The sequence below is a fragment of the Amblyomma maculatum genome, chromosome 9 (genome assembly GCF_055883805.1).
Source record: "Amblyomma maculatum isolate TAMU_Amacu chromosome 9, ASM5588380v1, whole genome shotgun sequence".
In the NCBI taxonomy this organism is placed as follows: Eukaryota; Metazoa; Arthropoda; class Arachnida; order Ixodida; family Ixodidae; genus Amblyomma; species Amblyomma maculatum.
Genome location: NC_139352.1, coordinates 68534000 through 68558936, shown reverse-complemented (window position 1 = coordinate 68558936; position 24937 = coordinate 68534000). Strand labels below are relative to the sequence as shown.

At 44.5% G+C, this 24937-nt stretch overlaps 1 protein-coding gene across 1 annotated transcript; it reads right to left on the bottom strand.

Moving 5' to 3' along the window:
• Window positions 1–911: 911 nt before the first annotated feature.
• On the bottom strand, window positions 912–16883 carry LOC146179316 (neuronal acetylcholine receptor subunit alpha-10-like). The gene is made up of 9 exons (XM_084580173.1): window positions 16670–16883; window positions 15603–15812; window positions 11757–11905; window positions 10175–10219; window positions 9959–10068; window positions 6558–6654; window positions 4383–4543; window positions 3325–3587; window positions 912–1469 (listed from the first exon to the last, which is right to left on the bottom strand). Exons 1-9 carry the CDS (start codon window positions 16881–16883, stop codon window positions 1162–1164), a joined length of 1557 nt encoding a protein of 518 aa, XP_084436299.1. The 3' UTR covers window positions 912–1161.
• Between the last annotated feature and the right edge of the window lie 8054 nt (window positions 16884–24937).

Genomic DNA, 24937 nt, shown 5'->3' with positions numbered 1-24937 from the left:
CGCGGAGTGCAGTGACGAATGCGCGAGGGGTCGGCAATTTCTCTGAGCATGCGCACTCGCACCCTGTTATTCCCTATATTCCCCTAACCGTTAGGGTCCCCTTAATCTAAAGCTCCCAATAGTGTCATATGGCTGCCTTCGCCATAAGAAGTGTGTGAATTCTAGCCCTTAACCAAGTGCCGCGTATTGCACCTCACAAAATAAAAACATTAGAAGAGTTCAATGCTGCTGAACCGAATATTGAGCTAAATCAATAGCTGCAGGTGACCGAGCATTCTTCTAATTCTTCTTGTTCTTCTTCTTCCCCAGCCCACACATAAAGCCTCGCTTTAACCAAGCCGTATGAATGTGCTTTAGTGGCCTTGAGGGGTAACGAAATGCCAAGGTCCTTGTCGGCTGATTCTAAAAGCGTCCCATGTGAAACGAGAAACCCAAGCTGGCAGCTCCTGCCAACCAACATATAAAGCCCCACTTTAACCAAGCCGTATGAAAGTGCCTTATTGGGCTCTAAGAATAACGTGAATTCCAGGGTCCTGGTAGGCTGATTCTGACATAACCGTCAAATGTGAAACGGGAGACCCAAGTTGGCAGCTCCTGCTAGCTTGGGGTCGTCTACGGGGGTCGTCTAAAGGTCAAAGGTCAAACGTGGTTACCGCCGGGACCCCACTGACGGCTTGAAAGTGCGAGTAGTATTGCTTTCGCAATAAAAAAGATTAAGACCGTACGTGCACGAACCCTGTAGGGTGCCTGTGTCTGCTATATCCTTCCAACTATGTCAAGGATTTCACCGGTGTGTATGAAGCCATGGTCTAGCTCTATATATCGTCATCAATTCGGTCTTCCGTTGCTATCCGTGATGCCGTTGCTTTCAAAGTGAAAAGCCCCGACACCAAGGCACACTTGATGCGGTTATTCGAAGGCTAATATGAGGGCTGTGAGTATGAATATCTCATGATGATCTCTTGACCCAAAGAAACCTATTGAATATGCCAAAAAGAAATATCAGTGAATTTCGGACATCATATATTTCACAACACAAGGTGCATCATCTCACGCTGAAATACAACCGGCGTTGCGCCTATGGGAATATCTGCGCGGGATCCCAAAGACCCCAACCGCAGTAGAGGATAAGCAAATGGCCAGGATTATATGCGTCCGTGGTTATAAGCAGAGGGCAACGAAAGCGGCCGAAAAAATGAGACCAAGGACTCTGTCCAGGGCACGAGCAGCTGTGTACCACTCCCGGGCCACTGCGTTGCTAAACGACTTGTTTTGTGTGCCGCCGTCGTCCTCTACCCCCGACTGGCCACCGGGACATGGGCAGGGCAGCCGGAAGGCCAGGAACTCCGAACACCTCACGAGTACCACGGGAAGGGTGAACGACGGCGGTCTTTTGGCCATGTTGATGCTAAGGACTGTGGTAGCCGCGATCAAGGAGTTCAGTAGGACCGCTCCTCCCAGCACCTTGACTGCGCACGGAAATGGGAGAGAAGGACCCGGGGACAGGAGCTCTGGATTAGAGTGCTTAGCACCATGAGCTTAACCGCGTAGTAACACAAGGCGGGGACGGTGAAAGTGAGCAAACAAGTGCCAACTTTAAACAATCTAGACAGGCTGTTAAAAGTGAAGGCTTGCTGCGTGTGCTTTCCCGGTCCACCTCTTGGTTTCCGCGGTTTTAACATAAAAAAAAAAGATGTAAAGGATTCATTCACCACATAAATTTGAACGCGACACTGTAATTGGTCGTAAAAATAGCATTATCAACATCGTCATTTGGTTCAGGTTTCGCATCAGCCAGCGTCAAGATGTTGACTACATGAACGGTTATAGCATACAATACTGTGCCAGCAAGGAACAGCATATAGGAGCCCGTTAACTGTTTCGCATCGTATCCTTAAATACGGAGCTTAAGTATCTGTCACATTTCTTTTTTTTTACAGGCTTTTGTGCTTCTAGTTATACTTGACACACGTCTTCTAATGTAGTACCTTGTAATACATGACAACCCTCCCCAGCTCACAAACATTACGGATAGGAAATCATAAATAACCGCATTTTGTTTAGTTTTTTTTTTTTTGCGAGAAGTTGGTTATCTCTGTTTTCACGCATCGTAGGACGCCACATGTGAATTAATAAATCATCCACAGGTTTGTGCTCCGGACGCTCGAATTTTTGTTGTTTATATAAACTGACTCCAATGCATTGTGCTAAAGTTCTACCTACCCGGTGGGAGTGCCCGACAATTCTTGAGAGCAAACGTCTGTTATGCACCCGAAAGACATAGCATACTTATCAAGATGTTCATATCATCTTGTAATTGTTAACAGTTGTCAATTTGAGCAAACGTCTGTAATGCATCCGAAAGACATAGCATACTTATCAAGATGTTCATATAATCTTGTAATTATTGACAGTCGTCTAATAATTATTGTCAAAAAACATACCTTTGGTGCAGTCTCAAACCATTCGGTAAGAACGCAAGATAGGGTTCAAAAGCAGGACCTTTCGATTTCAAGGCTAAAGCTTTCATGAATACCAATTTCAATTTTATTAATTAGCCCAATTATTCGATACGCAGCAAAGCCTTTCCTTTAAAACTTCTCTTTTGTAAGTACTGAGCCGTATAGCTTCCACAGAAACTCAATGACAAGCTTTCTTTTATGGCAGCTAAAGCGTTACTAGCAAAGAGCATGGGAACCTTTCAAGGGGTTATCTGCACGTATTGTTATGGTCCAAATTTATGCTATGTCACCTATGAGAAAAATTGCGTTCATAACTACATTCCCGTTTAAAAAACCTTTTGGCTAAACTTTCTGGGCATGCTATGTTCATGAGTACCCCACTATATTTGACAGTTGCCTCTGAACTAAAACTGATATAATTGGATGCTATGTATGTATATATGAAGCATTTTATTTTCAAAAAGACCTATATGCAGAAAACATATAGTCCGTATATGTTTGCTTGGTAGTTATGTAGGCGTACCCATCCTTTGTTTTCCTAGGAAAAGCTGTCAGAACGAAATGCGCCAAAATAACTACTATTTTAGAGCATATTACATAGCAGCTTGCAATACGCTTCATTTGCTGCGGGTAAACAATACGTTTGACTCATTTCCTGCTTAGGCGAATGTGTCTCAGTTTACAAAAAAAAAAATCCTTAAAATGGTATAATATTGTGCAGGATGTGATGAGCAAACAGAGAGAACCAAAGCGGTTAAAACCAACAATCTGAATGGGGCTAACCGTAACAATGATTAACTATCCTTACCAACTGTTATTCTTTGGAAAATGTTTTCGGATCACCTAATTGGCTTTTACTGACCTATCCTGGGCACACTACTCGATCCGGAGACGATGTCTTCTGCCCGGTATAGTAAAAGCAGGGATGTGACCATGGCTGCTCCGATCAGGGTAAGCTTGCGAGGCGATTCAGGAGGAAGCCAGAAGGTTAGGAGCGAGAGCAGTACCACGGCGACAGTTGGCAGCAGTACGGTGAACAGATGCAGAGAGGTTCGCCTTTCCAGGAGGACTCGGAAGATTATTTGTGGGTAGGCGTACATACCCGTATCGAACGTCAGGGTGTTCCTGCGGTTCGGTTTGCACAAGAAAAGTTGTATGACCAGAGAGCTTAACGTAAAACGCGCACGAAGTTCAAAATTTAAAAAGTATGGCATGCGTTTCTGTAGAAGCAGTGCGTGTCTCTATAAGCATACCATTCTTTTGGACGCACTCAGCAAGACTTCCGACAAGTTTTCGAAAAGATCTTGTCGAGGTTCATCTTAAGGCCTCTCAACAGTCAAACTTTTTGTTAGTCAAAGTGGACTGGCAAAGCCTGCGGACATTGTTCTGAGGGAGGGGGGAGAGGGGGGGGGCGGTCAGCTTTGCCACAACTATTCACTTTCGCAGCTCTGAACAAAAGAAATTAGTAAGATTTGTTCTCAGTGGTGGCTTTTTCTTAACATAAGTTGATTACTGTCATCCTAAAGTTGTTCAATTTTCAGTTGTAAACAAAGAAACACCATGCGCTGCTCGCCGAACAGGGCACGCTCTTCCGGACCTATGACTGCAATATCGACACTTCTATGAGGTATATTAATACATTCATTACAATATCTGTGCGCAAGATTTCTTGCGGAGTTAATGTTACACGATGATGCGTACGCTCATCACACCAGTTATCACCTCCCCACAAGAACAAATATGCCAAGACGCGTCCGAGCCATGGTGGCCAAGCCCAGATGCATGTTAGACCTAAAAAGCATGGTCCGCTAGAGCCTGGAAGACAGGTGCACTGTTAGTGCTGGTGAAGCGTGGCACAAAGTCGGCCCGTAACTTATTTCACCAAGGGCAAGGCGAAGAAGGATTTTATCTTGGGCATACCTTGTCGCCTCCATGGATATAACTCGGAATTCAGAGCGCTGCTGTTCTAGAAGCTCTGGCTGTCCCGCCAGCGTGAGGTTGATGTCTTTCTCCTGGGACATAGCGTTGGTGAAGACGATTTTGCACGCATGGCGGTCGAACGGGAAGTCGCTCATGTCCGTCTGATGAAACGAGTGGAAGGGTGGAGGTAAGAGAGGAACGCCGATGATTTAACTGAAGTTGACTGTAGGTTTCATGGCTCAGATATCTATATTTTGGTAAGATATGAAAATTAAAATGCAATGCACTAAAAGGCAGATAGACGTTAAAAAGTGCGCGATCTCCAGCAGCATCCTTTCCTGAGAAGATAAATGACAAATGGAACGGATGCGTTTGGGTCATTCGGGAATCGCATTCTCCAGTGTTGTTCACTTCCCAGTTCGAATCACTTTGCTTGAGAAGCATTGATTATTAACATCATAAATATTACTATTATCTTTATATTGGTTATGCTGGCAAGGTAAAAACTGTGGGGAGTTAAGTGATCTTTGCGCGTTATTTGATATGTTTTATATCACTCCCCTGATATAATGCTCATGGGCATTCAAGAATAAAAAAAATCAGGACTCTGCTTTAGAGCGGAAATAGCAAAAGCCCATTTAGAGGACTGTTTTCACTAGCTGCGTCATTGTCATCGCTATTATCCTCCTCACGCTAGACAAGAACTGAGATCTGTGTATCGCGAGCCCGGCGTGAAGTAGTGGCTTGCGCACTCGGTTAGAAATCGGAGGGGAGGTATAATGGTTCAATTCCTTGAACCACTATCCCACAGCAGTTTTTCTTTAGTGCCAGCCCGTACGAACAATTCTGTAGACACCGCCCGTCGGCCAAGAAAGGCTTTCGCTTTGATATATGACGCAGGCGATGATGATTGTCAGTAATATGACAAAACATTGCAATCGGCGAGATTAGTCACAAGGCAGCAAACAATCTGTACTACTGCTAGGATGTGTTCTCGGCGACGGGTCGCAATACAGGTTCATTGGAAAAAAATTGGGAAAATTTGGCAACGACGTGTGAAGACCGACATAAGCTATGCTTGTATGACTTAGTGTTCGCCTTTGTCTTCACTCAAGCTTGAGTTCGCTCTTCGATTTGTGTCTAACAGTAAATTCACAACAAGCCATGTCCCACAATTTATTGCGGAATCAGTTCAGTTCAGTTCAGGCGTTCAGTCGTGTCCGACTCTTCGTGACCCTATGGACCATGTCACGCCACGCTTTCCGGTCTCTCACTATCTTCTTAACATCACACAGCTTCATCTGCAATGCCTCGAGAATGCCATCTAACCGTCTTAACTTCTATGTCAATGTATAAAAATTTCATAATATTTTTTTCCACCATCGCTATTCCGTTTTTCCCTCCGTAAATGATGCAAGTAATGGCACGACCTGTTTGGTGGAGTTGACGTAAAAAACGGAGCCAAATCGAAAGAAACATGCTGGCATGCTGGACCATCCTGAAGTGCACGCATCTCGCTACATCAGCTGCATGGCCCGCCATCAGTTTCGGCGCATTAGAGGACCTAGGCTTCCCTAATTTGAAAGCGCGCACAAAATAGAAAGCGGCCAAGAGTTTCGCACCATCCGGAGACCCCGCCAGGTGGGATCAATGCTTGCCTCCATCTCTACCATAGGCTGGGTATTCAAAACATACCGTAGGCTTGCAGGTATGGACAAATATTTACTCGAAATAACGGCATATATAAGATTATCACGTACATATTATATCGCAATGTAGCTACACTGATTACATATCGTCAGAGAAGGACACAACATCTCTATGTGCTGTTTGTTTAGCTGCGCTTTACAATTCGTGTAAGTTTCCCGTATATTGGGTAAGGCTCCTGCAGACTTCCTCCGACTTAATTGTATCGTCGACCGGAGTGTGCTGATAGCGCCTGTGCCGCGTCTGAAACATTGTCTGTCCGTGACGTCACTGGTCACATGTGTGCTTGCTTAAAAAGATGCTGTTTGCGTGAAATAAAGGGTTGTTGTTATCGTGCCGGGATCGGGGCCAGTCTCAGTTCCTTCCTGCCCGCTGCCCGGCCGCGCTCGGCGTCCGGTAAGGAACCAAACGCTACATGGCCGCGCTCGGCGTCCGGCCAGGGACCAAACGCGACACGGAGCTACTTACCTCGCATAGTGCTCCCATAGAATATAGAGGGCACCAGCGTACCTCTCCTGTGCTCGAAAGCAAAGCCAAGGCGTCTCTAGGTCCACGGACGTCCAATCTGAAATGAAACAAGTACAATCGAGGTTTCAGTTATACATTTAAAGCATCATGACCGGCGTCACTCAGCTAGATCGGTGTCCGCGCAATTTTCTTTCACGAAAAACAAATGGCAGAGGTAGAGGCAAATTTGCCAGAGGCACTTACAACTGTTTCCAAGACTGAATTAAAAACAAACAAACATTATGGTTCCGTAGATGAAATATTCTCTGAGGAGGTTTTCGACAGGTACTTATGTAATAATCGCTGTTACTGCATTCTGTGTGTGTGTGTGTGTGTGTGTGTGTGTGTGTGTGTGTGTGTGTGTGTGTGTGTGTGTGTGTGTGTGTGTGTGTGTGTGTGTGTGTGTGTGTGTGTGTGTGTGTGTGTGTGTGTGTGTGTGTGTGTGTGTGTGTGTGTGTGTGTGTGTGTGTGTGTGTGTGTGTGTGTGTGTGTGTGTGTGTGTGTGTGTGTGTGTGTGTGTGTGTGTGTGTGTGTGTGTGTGTGTGTGTGTGCGCGTGTGTGTGTGATGAGGGGAGGGGAGTACAGTCGTGGATAGGTCTGCATGCATTACAATGATGCATGGTGGATCCTTCAGCTTGATGTGTGCGTCATGGGGTCGCTTGATGGCGTCATCCATTCTTCAAGACATTTTTATTGCTGTGTAGATGCTGATGACGCATTTTTCGCTGCAGACACAAAAGCACGGTGATAGACAGGCCACAAGTATGCACGCTTGCCTCTGGGCTGAATAATCATGACAACCAGCACATCGTCAGGAGGGCGGCTCCTCACTGTTTTTTTCTGTCCCTTTACAGTTTAAACTGGTCAATACAAATAGCCGGAGACATAATAAACAGAGCTCACATTTACTTGGCTATGCCTATTCGGCTGTGACCCGCCATAGTGGCGTATAGGTTAGGGCGCTCGACTACTGTGCCCAAGAATGCGAATCCCGGCAAAAAGCAAGGCGCCCGTGTGCTGTGCGATGTCAGTGCACGTTAAAGAACCCCAGGTAATCGAAATTTCCGGAGCGTTCTGCTACGGCGTATCTCATAGCCGAAGTCGCTTAGGCACGTTAAAACTATAAACCGAACCAAACCTTTTGGCTACCGATCACGAAAGGTAGCACGAGCAATTCAGGGGTCAAGCAAAGCTGTTTTTACTGCACCTTGGAACGTTTGCTTTCAAACTCTAACTTATCGCTTCAAGTAACTACACAATGAACAAGCCCTGTACATCCTACGCAGCTACAACCAAAACGTGAAGTGCACCTATCCCTTTCTGACCTTACCGGGAAACGTAATGTTCAAATTTCCATATCTGGTTTGGTTAGGTTTATGAGGTTTAACGTCTAAAACCAGCTCAGGCTATGAGAGACACCGTTGTGGAGGGCTCTGGAAATTTCGACCACTAGAGGTTCTTTAACGTTTGTTTACATGCATTGACATTGCTCAGTACGAGAACGCCTTGCTTTTCGCCTCTATCGAAAAGCGGCCGCAGCGGTGAGGATTCTATTCCGCTTCCTTGGGCACTGCAGTTGAGCGCCCTAACCACTGTACCACCGAGGTAGGGCAAAGTTTCACATTTGTTTCGAAAAACATCGTATTATATAGCTCCCAAAAAGCATCGATTTTTTGTATTGATACGAATAATTCTATATTAACCAGGGGCTTCTGTAAAGTATTTCTGCCATTCGCGTGTACATCTTCCGTGTTTGTTTATCCCCCCCCCCCCCTCCCTCCCTCAGTTTTTATCTATTCGACAATGGAACAAACTCAGACTTATTGTTACCATCAAAATCCAGGAACGCCTTGTTCGGCAGTAGCCAGTATGTTTATAAAAACTATCATTTCGAAGGTTTATACATTCTGTTGCCACTGATTTATTTACTGCGGTTGGCAACCTCGTTGAGTGTTTTTAGATGTCGGGATTTTGACAGGTTTGATATAATAACGTGGTAACATATGTGCGACGTTGGGCTTCTTTTGTGTGTCTTGTACGATTCACCTTAATTGATTTTTGGTCTTTAGGGATATAGTATCTAACGAGGATGATGATAATGAGTTCCTATGAGCTTAAAAGTTTCTGCAATTGACAAGGCAAGTACTAAGTTGCGACCATTGCCATGTGATATGGATAAGCAGTCTAATGCCACGGTGCCATTTTCAACCCTTTCGGCGCTCCCATCGAAGAACATGGCTCAGATAGAAATCTCATGAAGACCTGACCAGCCATCCTGGACGAATGTGTGCTTTGACTCGTGGTGCTGCGCCTCCTCGCCCTTCCATGGCAGAAACCACGAGCAAGTTCCAGTATGGGCTAGAAAGCATGGTCGCCTGTATCCCACAACATGGCCCAGACCCTCATCTCTCATCGTGTCATTGAAGAGGCAGCTAGCCAGCGCCGTGGCTTCCCAAAATTTAAATAGATTCTGGAAGACACGGGGGAGAAGCACAGCACCGCGCGTGTTGCAATGTTTGCGCCCCCTCTCAGCGCTGCTGTCGGTCTTAAAAAGAATCGACACTGTTACGCAAGAACGCGTCGCGCCTCGATAGTTAGTTCTTGGTCAGGCAACTGGAAGTGGCCAGCCTCTATTTCTGTGTGCGCGCTTCAGTTGTGTTTGTTGCTTTTATTGTATGAACTTTAGTTTTGTCCGTTGCTCAGAGTGAACTGAACTGAAGTGGAGAAGAAGACAAAAAGAAAACATGGACATCAAACCTTTGCGGAAGGTGCCTGTATATTTAACCACTGGCAATCTTACTTTCATTTCTGGTTCCGGTAGGATACTTTAGCGTCATTCTTTAATGACCTGCTTGATTTCCTCTGAAACTTATTGTTGTGGACCACGACTCAATGTGTAGGTGACCCATGAAACATTTGCATTGAAAGCGATGTTGCTGGCAACTCGCGTACCAGCATCGAGGATACTTTTCGTTAAAGAAAATGTATCGACTGATGTGACTATGCGTTGTTATGTCTGATGACGCACTTCGTGAACGAATGTGAGAAATATCTGAAGTCATCACCCAACGTGTATAGAGAACTAAATTTTGTTATTAAGCTGATCACACCACCGCTCATGCAAGCAACACTTAGATGCAGCTGTGATAATGCACACTGATATTAAAGTGAAAATAGGTGCAGTAGCAGATCAAATCGTTCACTGACAATGTTGTATGCAGATATTAAAAAAAAATCTAGTTTTTGCTAAAAACATTTCAGAATACCATAAACTGAGCATCATTTCAAGCTTGTACAGCCCAGTTTGCCGGCCTTAGCCAATTCATTGTTCTAGAAACTCGAAACGTGCGTGCTTTACTCACGGTGACAGATGAATTATGGAAGGAATCCACATTTCGGTTGAGTTCACGTAGATGCTATCTACTTCGCCATACTTGTCAGTGTCCCAAGTCAGCCGCTTGTCCATCCATGACTTGGCGAAAAATTTAGAAATGCAGTTGAAGAGGTTATTTTTCACAACGATACCCACGCTTTAAAAGGAGGGCAGACAGTGCGGGAGCAAAGTGACGCTGTCTCACCAGGCATACAAAGGCGTTCATGAACAGGTGACGACGCTTTGGAGTCTGCAAGAGAAACCAGGTCATTCACGAGAAACTAGACAAATCGTGACAACTTCATCGCTAAGTAAGGCAATACGTGGTGTTTGTTCCAATAAATGTTAGGATGCCCCAGATCGTTATGTCGTTAACCGCCGTAATATACTAAATAAGAAAAAAAACGTAAGAGGATTTCATGCATTGTGATGAGCAATGGACCGAATCCAATATGGAATTCCTGGGAGAATTCCAACGTGTAGTGAGGAAAAAAAGGGGCTGGATCGATCGTATTCATATAGCAGGTATGCAGGAGTGGGCATGTGCATTAAATGGAATGCGAAAACAAGGTGATAGATGACCGTTAAGGATAAATAAATAAATTACAAAAGGAGACAGGCAGGCAGGGGGCTGCAGTTAGTCAGGTGGATGAAGGAGATAAGAAGTTACAAGGAGTAAGTTGGCCGCGCCTTGCATAGAACAGGATAATCTTCGGAGATATGGGAGGGGACTTTGTCGGGCGTTGTTTAATTGACGAAGATTATGAGACCAACGGTAGTCACTTTAGGATCACAATGAGGAAACATTTAGTAGAAACGTGAATGAAACATTTAGTAAGAACGCGAAGTTCTTATCAGCTAAAAAGAACAAACAATGAATGATAAGAAGAAGCGTCGAGGTGTTTCAATATTCTTAAATGGCAAAGCTTTTTCATGCCCCAAATAGCCCCGAAAAGATTACTGAAGGAAAGACAGGTGTCGCTTCTAGCGGCAGTTACCACAAGAATACTGCAGTGATATCGACAGAAAAATATTGTAGTTGCAAGGAACAAAAAAAAAAAGAAAGAAATGCATGGCAGAATGTCAAGGCAAGTTTTTCTCTTTTTTTTTCTCAGCCACCAGCGTCCCGGTACAACACAAGATTAAGACGACTAAAAATAGAAGAAATGAAGGAATCAAGAATGTAATTCTTGGCGTCATCCGGTCCATTATGAGTTTTCACCTCTGACCTCATGTTCTTTTTTTTTTGTTGTTGTTGTTGTTGTTGAACAAGCTCCAACATTATCATGCGAGGGAAGGAAATTCAATTACATTGGGAAAAAACCCAGTGGCCGAGGAGTTGCTCCCGTGCCCGTTTAAAGGTGTCACGGCAGTGTGTACCAGAAGTTTTTGACATATCTTCAAAGACTTTCTCTGGGTAATGTTTTCGCATATTGCCTAACTTCACGACAAATATCAGTATTTCCGCACAACTTCGTACAGTTGCTTCTGGTTTCTTGGTGTTCACTTTCATAACTGTAACCCATTCGGTTCCTGCTATAGCTTTGACACTGCGCAGCGAGCAAAGGAAAAACTTTAAAAACTATTTTTTGACACGCATCTTAGTGTAGGGTTATTCTCAACAAGATGTGTATAGCAGCACTTATGTTATTCAACAATTGCCTGACAATTAAAAGTCGTCCCAAAATCCCGTACTTCGGTCACGAAAACCAGCCATTTGCATTCACCGCCATTCCCAAATTACGTCAAATATACTCAGGTGCGTTTATGGCCTGTAATTTCCTTACCAGTGTAGGCATGCTGACGGGTTTGAGTTCAAGAGCCACCACGGTTGTCCCGTTAACCTCTCCCAGGGGCCTCACTGTCCTCTGGTACTTGCCGGAGTGGAGAAGGTCATTTTTCAATTTCTTACTTTCATCCGTCTTGTCGCCAAAAGCTGGAAACGAAGGAAAAAAGTCCCTTTCAGTGATATTTTCTGTATTCGATCCCTTCCCCATACGCGATGCGAAAGTGATGATCTGAACGCAGTGCGATGGAAAGCACTTTTTGACCGTCCGTAGGAATGAGGGCCCAGATATTAGGCGGCATATTTGGAAAACGCAATCGTACGCTTGCGAGTAAAAGTCCTGCTTCCGAGAGCAGTTTGACGACTTCAACTTGAAGTTTGGCGACTTTATTTCACAGACCATGAAATAAAATATCAAGTTACAACGCTGCTTAAGGGCGTAAGCAGAGAGGGCTATTATTCCAAAACAAAAGAGTAAAAAATTTATGCTTTTTTTTCGCCTAGAAGATGTGAACCGTTTAAGAACATTTCGTGGGTTAGTTGGAATGTCAGCGTCAAGGGAACAGTAAACGAACCCATTCACGCAGCGCAAGCTCTTGCTGCAGAGAGAGGTTATTTTAAGATGCGCGACTGAATGATGTCACGATAAAACAAAGACTACCATCGAAGTCTTAGTCGTAGCTGTACCTGCAGCGCGGTTGGATGTTACGTTGTTATGGGATCTGTAAAGCTACCAAATAAGCCCATGTTAAGGCACTCAATCCACAAAAAAGTAGGATAGCACGATAGATATTTAAGAACTGCCACTATCTACACTGCAGTTAGTTAGGTGCAACATGACAATCGAATACAAAGTCGAAATGCTTTGTGCGACAGCCTTCGTATGAAGCGAAACTAGGGGGGGGGGGGGGGGGGGGGGGCAAAATTTTGATCCCCTAAAAGGCGTAAAGAAGAGAGAGGAACGTAAAGAAAATATCATTCTTACCTCGCTCCAAAGAGAAGGTCAGTAGACAGAATACGAGGGCGTGGTTTCGCAGTCGGTATATCTTCATGTTCCTGCCTCTGATCCGGAAAGTGAGCGGACGTCGACAGCATGAAGGGAGCAGCGCTGCTTCAACCGAGGATGGTGTCTTCCATCTTCTTACGAGGGGGCGTATCTAGAGCACCTATCGGGTTTGCTGCGAGGCGTGAGTATCTAGTACCATGAAGTCTCGCACGGAGCACAGATGGGGCAAGTGAAGGCAAAAAGAAGAATGTCGTATCACGTTCTTTCTTTCGAATCAATGGTTAATTCAGTTATAGATTACTGATAACCGGGCAGGCTGAGAGTTGTACGTACATACGGACGGACAACTGCAAATGCGGATAGTTCGTGTGGTGGACATATGTTAAAAAGTAAAGTGACCAATACAGATGCAGATTACCGTATTAGGCTGAGTGACATGACGGACGGAATTACTGAACTCCGTGAGTCATACCGTGAGCTGACTACCACCACTTGACATGACGTCACTGGCTCCGCTGCCTTCGCAAGCCAAAGAGAGACGCGCGTGGGAGGTGTGTGTGTGTGTGTGTGTGGGGGGGGGGGGGGTAGTCTGCTGCTTTTCCAGCAGAAATACATTTCATTTTAACAGGATGGTGGCGCTTTAGTAGTGTTAGCCGCCTTAGTAGTGTTAACAACATGGCCCCTTGATTATCTCATCTTCGATGACCATATCGAGGCTCTACTGTCATCGAGGCACCCTATAGTAGGAGACAAAAAAAAAAACAACTGTTGCTAACTACGGTCATGATATGTGGCGTGTGCATTACTGCGCTAACTAATAAACAGAATCAATTTTTCAAATTTAACTGTAGTTAAGAAGCCAGGGGCATCGACATTCTTGAGCTGCTAACATTTTACACAATAACTTAGGTTGTATTCGACTATAGTGAACAGTGTGGCGAGGTCGGCTTGAAATGCAGTCGCCTACCAGTTTTCTTTCTGCTGGTGCAGCTGTGGGGCTCAGCACTCACTTCCGGCAGTTTCCGGGCTGTCGTCCGCTCTCTCCGACCGACGCCTCGTCCGATTCCAGTGACGTCATATGGCTTGGTGCTCCATCCTCGGAATCAGTCAGTTTTGTCCGTCGGGTGAATCGGCATACACAGCCGACTTATGTCAAAATTTTTCGTGATTTCGGTAAGGTACAGGTTTAGAGAAAACAAGATTTTTCAATTCAATTTTCTATATATATATCTCGGGGAATCTTCTTCAGCCTAATATAGACACAGGCTGATGCTATATCTGACGACTATAGTTGGATATAACGTCAATCTCAAATTGTCGCCGCAGAGTATACTAAAATGAATAAAATAGTTTGCTTTTAACGCTGTTTTTGTTACTCAAACAAAAAAAGGAAGCCACCGGAAAAAATACAGGGTTGGCAATCTGTGGTTTGTGCAATAAGGTCAAATCTGAACCAGCTGATTTCATGCAATGTTCTGACTTGAATGATAAGAAATTCAACTTCTACCGATTTAATAACAACGTTTGCTGCGTAACTCCACACAAGAATTCAAAATGAACTACGAGACGAGCTGAAGCTAGCCGCCTCTTAGCTCTCCTGTCGGTGTCACTTCGTGGTTGACCACCGTAATCTACTCCGTGTACAGGAATCTCAGTTCTGCTTTGATAGCACCCGACGATTATGGAAAATTTACTGTAATCTGGCAGTTGTCAGTTAATCTTGAATTCACGGCCTCAAGCTTTGCTGAAAATACTCATGAACAGCAAACTTAGCCCATGGTAACCACAGCGCAGCGCCCTTGTATTAGAAATAAAGTTGTGAGGCAAATGTCAAATATTTTGTGATACTTTTTGTAAATACATCGATACAAGTGACTTACCCTCCCGATCCATAATAATATTGTGCTTCTGAATTTTGTCCTGCGCGCACAAAAAGTCAAGACTTTCATTAAAAAAAAAAGAAAAAACGACAAGGCCAGGTTTTTTTTAATATAATTAGCAGAAAAGTAGAAGCTTGACGAGGGAAGATTTGCGATTGTATTGATTGTTGTCGTGAAGCTATGCAATCCGTGAACAATTTATGTTCAAAACGTCTTTCTCAATATTTCCAAATTACTGGGTGAGGTAACTTAATTACCTGCATGCTCGTTTAAACTCTCGTGCCACATCAAAAGAAAACGCAAAAACACCGTAGATTAAAGATGTCTTCACTTTGGATTCCATACCAGCAACAAAAACCACTGAGAACCAAGTTTCCGCGCAGGTTTCGCGTTATCGCATAGGAGAATATCCTTTATAACGGTCATATTAAGTATATCAATTGAAACGTACTTACATTATAGCTTAATAATGGAATGCATATATCGGCCTCTTTATTCATAGATGCAGTACGCAAAGTATGTCACACAGTGGCTGTCACATCCATGTCACTGTCTGAGGTTGATTTTTAACCATATCGCGCTTCCACTTTTGCACATCGCAAAACAAAATTGCGTTTAAACACGAAGGGTAAGCAACTTTTAAACGATACATCACGCGGTCTACAGAGCTAAGTGACGTCACTGCTTTAATAAAAACTAGTCTCTTACTACATTTTCGTCGACTAGTTATTTGGGCATCATCCTCGTTGGACATCAGTGCATTACACCAAGAAGGCGAAAGTCATGAATGCAAACAACATGAATAGGAGTCTGTCAGTAACTTGGACCAATAGCAGCCAGTGCCTTCTCCGTTCATGGGGGTTGTCGAAAGCTGAAAGCTGCAGTACATCGTCAGGTCGTGAGAAGGCGGGTTCAGTCGGTTCGCGGTCGCTCAGGCAAAGCATAGTCGCTGCAGTCCTACTGAAGATATGGCGCAAGGCATCGGGAACCTCAGCACTGGCCGTGAAAGACAGAAAGTTGAGGGCAAAGAGGTGTCCGGCCGCAGCGACCACTTGCACGACGGCAGCGAGTCCCAGGAAAAGCACTGAAATATTTGAAAAAGACAGAGAGAAGGGAATGACCGTCTTGACATGTTCTTCGGCCGTCATTCTGTTCTCATCGGGCTTTTCAGCTGCGTGCAGCTATAAAAAGATCCACGGTCCACCATACAGGTCTTCCTTCCGGAATCAAGACGGACAAATTTATACTAGTTGTTTCAGGAAAGCCAAAAGTTATTTTAGTATGCATTTTCATGTTTGAGGACAGCTTCTGCAGCATCATAATACCAGCTGGAGGACATCGGTAAAAAAAATCCAGCGGACACCTAAAACCGCCAACAGGTATGAAGGGGAAAGCTGGCTCGCGCGATGCGCTGCTGCGACGCCTGCTCCCCAGGATTACTCCTGTGGCGCGCGCCACCACGTGACCGGTAGCTGGATGCTCTCTTTACTTTGTTTATTCGAAAGAAACACGCAACCAGCAGTGCACGTGCAGCACCAACCAGCAGTGCACGTGCAACACCAGCAGTGCACCTGCAACACCAGCAGTGCACCTGCAACACCAGGCGCCATACTGATAACTCAGTCTTTGGAATCAAGGGCTTAGGATGCATGGTGTCGTCCTTCACAGCCCTCAAGCGCTGTAACAAGTACTGTGCTATAGCGATATTGCAGACGACACAGAACACCACCCCTTGGTCCCTATGGCCGACCGATCATTTGACGCGTAACAAGCTACTTTACCGCATAGCCCTTTCTTTACTCGATGGGTCGCTTAAAAGCAATTGTGATATAAGTGATTACATATAAAGTGGCCCATTGAGCATTAAGTCGTGGCCAAATTGTCATTCACATATGACCATGACCGCGAACCCTATTCATATATCATCGCTCATTTACGCATCAAGACCCTCGCAATGCTGAGGCTTAAACTGGTGGCTCATTACGTCCACGCTTCTTAATCGTTTTTTGAAGCCAGATGTGGTCTTACGTATGTTGGGCGTCACCGCAGATGATCCCAGCAGAGGCGCTGTTCTGCTCAGCATGAGGGTCACGAAGAGGAGGTTCAGGTCCGCAACTCTTATCCTGTGCTCAGTGTGTGCGGGTATCCAGAAAGCAGCCAGCGTAACTAGCGCCGAGGCCACCCAGGGCACGGTGCTGACGTGGCGGTGACGCTTGGAGAACCTCCGCATGCGGAAGGACATGTCCAGGAAGGACCTGGCCAGTCGGGAGAATGATCGACGCGTTTCTTGAACTGGTAAACTGGCGCTGTTCTGAAGTGTAAAAGAATCGGTCTGTGCACATGAAGGCATAAAAAGTTTCATTTCGTTCGCTTTTACTGCAACAAATAAGAGTTGATGAAAGTTCCATACTGCAGCAGCCTATACATCTGTAGTACTGAAGTAACTTATCGGATTCAGTGACAAATTCACTTACGCCCCCCCCCCCCCCCTTCCATCTTCCCTCACAGCATCCGCAGAGAAGCTAGAGATCGCGGCGTCCTTCGAGCACCCTGTAATCGTTCAAGAGCCCCAATGGGTCAAACCATATGTATATAATCATGATGAGCCCTGCTCTGTTCCCTTCAGGGCAAAGACCTCCACCAATGAACTCGTACTATTCTTGCCCTGCCCTATTTACGGGTACATTGCCCCCGCAAATTCTCTAGCCTCAAGTTCTCAGCTTGCCGTCACCTTGAGATATGATGTTCGCACTCGGAATCCAGTCCGATACCCCTAAGGAGTCATCGTTTATCTTTTCTCATCATTGCCTGCACTGCCTATGTTCTTTCATTCCTTGAACACCGCTATAGCTTAGGATATCATCAATATACGCTGCTCTCTTCCCATCTTATCATTATCTCTGTTACCTTGCATTTTAAAGCTGGCTAGGTTTTCTACGTGTATTTCGCAATTTGTGTTTTGTTAAAATTTAATTTAACTCCGAGTATGGTCACATTGGTATAGACGCAAACGAGGTCCGGCTTTGGACGTCAAGCTACTTTACTACTACTTCACGGAAACCTTATTCATTTTTTAACTTTTACACCGCACGAAAAGCCTTGCTGACAAAATTCGGTGATCCCGTAGCAAAGGATTGTGTCTTCCAATGCTTACAGTTACAATCCCAATGCTATTATGTCCTTTACATGCCAAGCTAAAGTAACGGAACTTGTGTACCTGTTCAGAGCCGTGTGTTCGAGGAAGGATACCCCAGTGACGTTCCACTCCGTACTGGCGTTGTCTTGATGGCTTCCCCATACCGTGCCTTGGGCGAGCTTCACCTCACTGTCACTGTAGGCACTGGACACGACGCGTATGACGCACAGCTGCAAACATTTGCAGCAAGGGGGAAGGCCGATTTGGCGCAAAGGGAACGTGGTTACCTTTAACACTAAATGTTATCAGGAAATAAATAATTCCATGCATATTTTTAGGAGTTCAAGTGGAGTACATACTTTTATTGTTGGACAAAGGGCTCGTCTTCCACTTTATAGAAGTTTATAAAGGGCGAGCAGTTAAACATAGCACTTATTCAACATAACTGAATAAGCAGCAGTTGTTGTAATAGGATGACAAAAATTAACGTCATTATTTCGTATCTCCTGTTAAATAATTATCAAAATAGAAAAAGATCATTTATGCGTCTCAGACTGCAACGGAAAGTATACTACTTGAAATCTGATGTTCGTAGGTGTTATTGTGCATGATTAAAATAAAAGCACTTGTGCTAGCGAATGCTTTTCGATGTCCCTTTGCCGATACAAGACTTTCTACATGCGTCTAATCCTTGTCCCTTCGAGGTAAATAAACTCCTAAAGCATGTTTCACGTGCGTTACCTTGAATTCGAGCACCTGGTCGCTGACCTATAGTGCTGTTCTTGGGGCAATAGATACAGAAACGTAATATAACCACTCGATATTTTTTCTTACTTTTCGCTCATACTTACATGCATGACACAATTGGTTGCTGCGAACGAATGGAAACCGGAACCGGCTACGTGATCTTGGTCGTGCTTTGTTTGCAAGTAGTGGATGAGAACCATTGAGATCTTCGTTTGTGTTCTTGATTTTCTCTACAGACACCCCACAACAAACTAAACGTGGTAATGTTAGCTCTTGACCAGCAAGCAGCCTGTTCTGCGGTGAAGCACATGCGTCTCAGAGAACGATGGAAGCCATGCATGCAGCAAGAACGCTGTGCGGGCTACAGAGTCAAACAATATGTTTTCTTAAAACACATCAAGCAAGTATTGCATGTCCCCGAACATACTTAAGGCCACGCGCTTGAAGTATCAAGTTGCTTTCCACCCTACCAGGACGACAACATAAGGCAGCGAACGAATAATTATAATATCTAATTTTCGACGCAATATTGTTAAATGACCCAGTGTATGCCCACGCCATGTGACGGATTTTCCAAGCGTCATGTGTCGGGACACGGCAGTAGGTGTCACCCCGATACCTGTTCGTCACTGGGGAATCTGCTCAAGTCGACCGCACACGGCGACTTGACCTTCACAGAAGCGCAGGCCCAGACTGAGCCACTCGGCTGGACGGTGATCATGTTCTTCATACTGTCGAAATCTTCCCCTATTCTGCACGTGTAAGAAAAGATCAGTATTTCATGAAAAATACGCGGTTTGGATAACAAAGTTAAAGTTTCTTTCTATAAATTGGTTAGAAATCATTTCACATTACAGGCTGAAATATCGCTGTAGGGGTCTCCTAATTTTGTAGAAGGTTTAAAAAAAAATAAAAAGGTTGTATTATGTTCAACAATCAACATAAAATTCGCTTTTGTGGTTTCAGCATTACTTCAGCCAACCGACAGTAAATCGGTAAAATTAAGGAGGGAAAACAAATAATGAAAGTATCCAGCAGAGCCAGACACAGAATAAAAAAGTAATAATAAATATGAAAGGTAACAACAGTAAACGCAAATTTAAAAAATCGTGCCACTGTAGCATGACTACTCTCCCCGGCTTAAATTTGCACCCAGAAGAGAAACAAAAATCGCGGCCTTTTTCAGAAGCGGCAAGAACGTTATTTCCCGTCTTCACCGTATTGGAATTGAGTGATACAGCGAAATTGTCACGAATCACGCGTTAAGTATAGTTCGATAGCATAAACGCACACATTGACGAAATCCAGGTCGGGTGACCAGACGTCCTTTGCGTAGGCGGCGATGAAAGCCCTGTTTCCGAACTCCTGAGCGTTCCACGTCAAACGAAGGTCCTTCCAGAACTGTAACAACCGACAACTGGGCTCGATGAACGTCATTCAGACCGAAACCATTTGACAAAATAGTATAATTGTTTCTTCCGGTAGACTTCTTGGAGAGGTTTTTGCTATAAAAATAATTTTAATTACTTGGCCTGTTAAATGGCTAGCCACCGTTAGGTGAAATGCGTCTACCGAAACACGGCGACAGAACAAGGACCTGGACTTTTTTTTACCGTATTTTTTTTTAATATTGCTGACTTCATTATGCTCTTGAGAGTTTCTTGCCCACTCTACTCCCTCCTTTTTGGACTCAAACCTCGAAAGCAAATATTTTTTTTTCTTTTTACAATACCTATTTATTTACCAAAGCTACACTGACATTACCGTCCTTTGATACGCATAAAGCGATGCATTGAAAGTCAGGGGATGTTAGTGATCCATGCGAAATTAGTACAACGCACCCCATGAACCTGTGCGATGAAAAATAAACCAGAGGAACAAAGCAACTTACCGCACACAGAAAGACGACGATGCTGAAGCAATCATCCTGAATTGCCTGGAAAGAGGTGCACAGCGACATATAATGCAAAAAAGAAACACTCTGAAACAGAAGGCGACCAGTCCCTCTCCTCCACCTTCTCCCCCTCGTTATTTTGCGCTTGAAAACTAACCTATGTTATTACAGTGGTTTAAATTGAAATAGAAAGAAGCCTCAACGATTACGCTTTCTTATTAACGCGTTTAACAAGAACAGTGGGTAGTGCATAGGCACGAAACCCCTTCATTTCATTGTGCATTTTCTGATGCAGTAAACACTCCATTAACTCCTGTGCAGCTGCCTGGGCAGCTGCTCGCTTGGCGTCAGGGTAAAGTCATCGTCACGCAATGAAAAATAGCGCCACGTCATAACTACAACAAAGACGTCACTCACGCTCATATTCAGCCATTAACAGCTTCACTATAAAGCCGAATAATATCACATAGAGTGCACACAAATTGTAATGGCTGGTTTTGCTTGGCACTTCGCTTTTCTACCCTGGCAGCTCGAGTCGCCAGCCACAGTCGCTTACAACGTGCATGATGTTCTCGAAGAAAATGGCAACGTGAACGACGGTAGGCTCGGAGCTGCCATTATTAGGTCTAGAAGTCGCTTCGTAGCCACGCTCTCTGAACAGCATCCGCCTGAGGCGCGCTACGTCGGACATGTAGCCACTTTTGTAATGGTCTCCTCCTGCCAACAAAAGTGACACAAATATTTTAGAGTCTTTCAAATCTCCACCCTTCAAGAGCAACATTAAATATGAATTAAAGGGGAGGGCTATGACGCGATAATGCTGACTCCCATCTGTGGCGATCGCCTTGCACCTCCTCGTGCGTGTACGTGCACTTGGCAACTCGGTTAACCACGAGTCCTTTAGTTTTTAAGCGAAGCTCCACTTCTCGCATGCAGAGCTGAAGGTCAAATCAGCTTTGGAAATGACCTCTAACGGGAGGCGCAGTCCTCAACTACGCCACCTCTTTCTCTCTTTCTGTTTTTACTGCCGCAGAGCTCTTGCCAAACGTAATGTCAGGGAACCCTAAGTCCAGTTAGTGCTCGGCCATGTCAGCTTCCAGCGCAATGCTCGTGATTTTGCGCTCGTTAATTAGGGATAGTGCCTGACCTCGGTTTCAGAAATTTACTCGCAATCCACTCCCGCCCCCCCCCCTTTTTTGAATAGAGATTTAGCTTGCCGGAGACGTACAGACCTAGACGTACACCTGTTTATCGTACCCTTCCCATGTGGGCGCAGTGGCCGCGATTGCACTCACCCCTGTTAATGAGCGTGCACAGGAGGGGCTCAGCAAACCGGTATACATCTACGTGAGTACGTCTCCGACAAGCTAAATCTCTCTATTGTCTCTCTATACGTGTGCAGTAAAGGTGTGGGATCCTGATAGATACGCATGCACTGGCGAGCTGACAAGGACATTTAGGTATCATTATTTCGTCCACAACTTGCATAAACGAATAAACGTCAACGCGTTGGTAATTCACGAAAATAGCAAACCAGCACAGTAAATGAACCTTTAAAAACATCTCCTTCCGGGAGGTGAGGGTAAAATGCCCGCATCCTATATCAGGGGTCAAACTCAGTGGAATGCCCGACGTCGCATAGTACAGACAATAAGCTTTCTTACCACCTTGTGCCACCACAATGTTCCCGATCACAACAGCAAGAAGCGCTGACTGGAGGCCGATACCCATCGTAAAGTTCTCTCTCGGCTTTTACTAAAGGAAGCCAACGATTGTTTCGAGCATCAAAGTACTGCGTACAGAACCAGTGTCGTCTCCCTACCAGAGCGCGAAGAGGCATCTGTCTTGGATTTCAGCAATGTGAGAGTGACCTCATCATCTCCCCTTCTCTCCCCGCGATGTTTGTCTGCGAATCCACAGCGAGACAGCTATAGCGTTTCTTTTTCTTTTTTCTTTACTCGGACCTAACATTGCGCATCATATGTTAAAGTAGGGGATATGGTTTTACCGTATCGGAATGCTTGAAAGCAGTGCCCTCTCAATAATTCGCAACACTTGATGTAGTGGTTGGATATTGTTTGCAAACTGACCTGAGACGCAAGAAGCGGGAGGGCGGTAACAAGAGCAACGAGACACTCTGCTGCTGCAACGCCCCCTTGAGGAGATTGGGTTTCTCCCTTTCTTGTCCCACGCGCAATTGACTGAAAGGACTGCGTGGATCGCTGGTCTTCTCTACCCTGTAATTTCTACCAGGCGGCACTGTTGCACGTGTCGGTTTTCCTTGCTTGAAAGGGCACACAGCTTCGACAAGGAGTGTATAGCTAAACACGTCTAGTACGCACATGTACTCCATGAGAGAAATGAAAAATGGTATATGTCGCTTTCATTTGTCGTCTAACACGGATGGCTCAGATTGGTAAAAAAAAAAAAAAAAAAAAGGAATTAGGAGTGCCTTTTTGTCGTCTTACACCCAGGTGCCCCGTTCCTTTCCTTTAGCCTCAGGTGCCCTTAGGCCCCTGAGTTACCGTGGCGGACGTGAGCGGACGCTCGGACGCAGGAAGGCAGATCAGGTTTGGAAAAATGCACCCGGGAGCGGAGTTGTGATCCGCCACCGCCAATACTTCTTTCTAGCATTCGTGTCAAAGAGCGAAACTCTATACCAGCCCTGCTATAACTGTTTGAAATGATATATATATATATATATATATATATATATATATATATATATATATATATATATATATATATATATATATATCTTTTCAAACAAAAGATATATATATATATATAAATATATATATATATATATTTAATAGTAGCAGGATAACATACGACTATTGAAGGTAAACCTGTTAAGCCGTAGAGTTTAGCCAATTTGTACTACATTAAAACCGGTTTAAAAGAAATGATAGCACATTCGGTCGTAAATGCACGATACGCCATGAACGCGTGGTAATTAATGAAGCTAATTAACCCGTATCCGCCGTTGCTGTGGTTGATATGATGGTCTTCCCACTCTTTACGGGCAGGAGCAGTGTACTAACTCTCCATCTCTCCGGCGAGAAATTTCAGCAGGACGCACCAAGCAGAGTGCGACTGCGCGCTCAAGACAGCAGCCGTTTTCATCTTTCCACCTTTTCTAGACATTCAAACCACAGAGCGGCAGAGGCGGACATTAACCCATTTCAAATTTAAATTATGCTTAAGACACTCGTAAATATGTATGAACACGTAAAATTGGCTTGCGCTCAGTGCATAATTTGTAACTGCAGTTCTCCCACACAGTGTCAATTTTGGTTTCAGGCTCACGAACGACGGATAAAACATAAGAGTCATAGCCTTAGTCGCTTTGGGACGTCAAAGCCCATAAATCAAACCGACTTCACAAGGTATGCATTCTAAATACAGTAATCTATAACGTAACGTCTTCCCTTTATATTTTGTGAAATTATGTTCGTTTCTGTATTTTATATATTTTCGTTATTTTTGCAGAGGCTAAAAGTGGCAAAAGCCAAAATACGGTTATATAGAAGTTACCATGATACTTTCGGCTATGTAACCTTTATGGAGGAACCTGTGAGCAGCGTCGTAACCTATGTTTCGCCAGCCACGGGATGCGCATATGGAGAGGACGTGTGTGGCTTGTAACCGGCAATATACTCTTTTCAGAGGCAGCACAGTTGCACTTTCGACCACAAGATAAATCGTAATCCAACGCAAGTGGTTCTGGATTGCAGTCTCAAGGTGACTCGCATGTTACTGAAAGTCTGATTCCTATTTATTTACAGAGGCTACGATATGTAATGTAATGGTAGAAGTTCGAGGTTCAACATGCTACAACTCAGCTTTAAGATTAGTTCCTTACATAATTTTTACAAACGAGCCTCGTGTGCTGTTCTGAGCATAGAGGTGGTGTCCGCACTTCGATATCTATTGGTTATCTGCCTTTACCTCTTACTTTTCGCGGTTGAATTCTTTTATTATTTGTTCGTATTCTTCACACGTTATTTCGTGGGTTGATTTTCTTATCATCACCCTTTTAAGATCGTTAATTTTCATTGTAGCTTTAACAGTATAATCCCGCGTTCTTGTTTTACCTCATGTGTTTAGTTCGGTTGTTTGTTAATTTATTATTCCCGTTTTCGAATCGGTTTTATTTGTTTAAAGTTTTGCGTTTTAATCTTCCGGCGAAACGAAGGCTGAATACTCTGTTTCATTCTGGCCTCATATATGAGGCGACCGTTCGCTTTTAGGTACCAATGATATGAATACTGCCCACTGTGTGTAGTTCTATATCAATCATTGTGCAAACGATGAGGGTTATCGTTTCATCCTTTAAATAACATGTTTTTTCGCTCTTTAGTAAACAGTCACAGGCCTGCGCCAGTGTTTTCCTGTTAGCGCTCCTGTCTCCTGTCCTCATCCTTTTCACGCAGTCATAGGTTTACCGCAGTAGTTTAGTTGGGACCTTACAAATAGCAGACAACTGAAAAAGCGACGTACACAGCTCGAGGGCGGT

What these genes read in the sequence shown, in the direction of transcription:
- LOC146179316 (XM_084580173.1), bottom strand. Translation starts at nt 16,883, where the DNA reads ATGTCCTTCCGCATGCGGAGGTTCTCCAAGCGTCACCGCCACGTCAGC. An exon ending in TCCATAATTCATCTGTCACC is followed by an intron (nt 6,655 to 9,958) that starts GTGAGTAAAGCA and finishes GTTTCATTTCAG; the next exon opens with ATTGGACGTCCGTGGACCTA. An exon ending in GAGTAGTGTGCCCAGGATAG is followed by an intron (nt 1,470 to 3,324) that starts GTCAGTAAAAGC and finishes TTCCGTGCGCAG; the next exon opens with TCAAGGTGCTGGGAGGAGCG.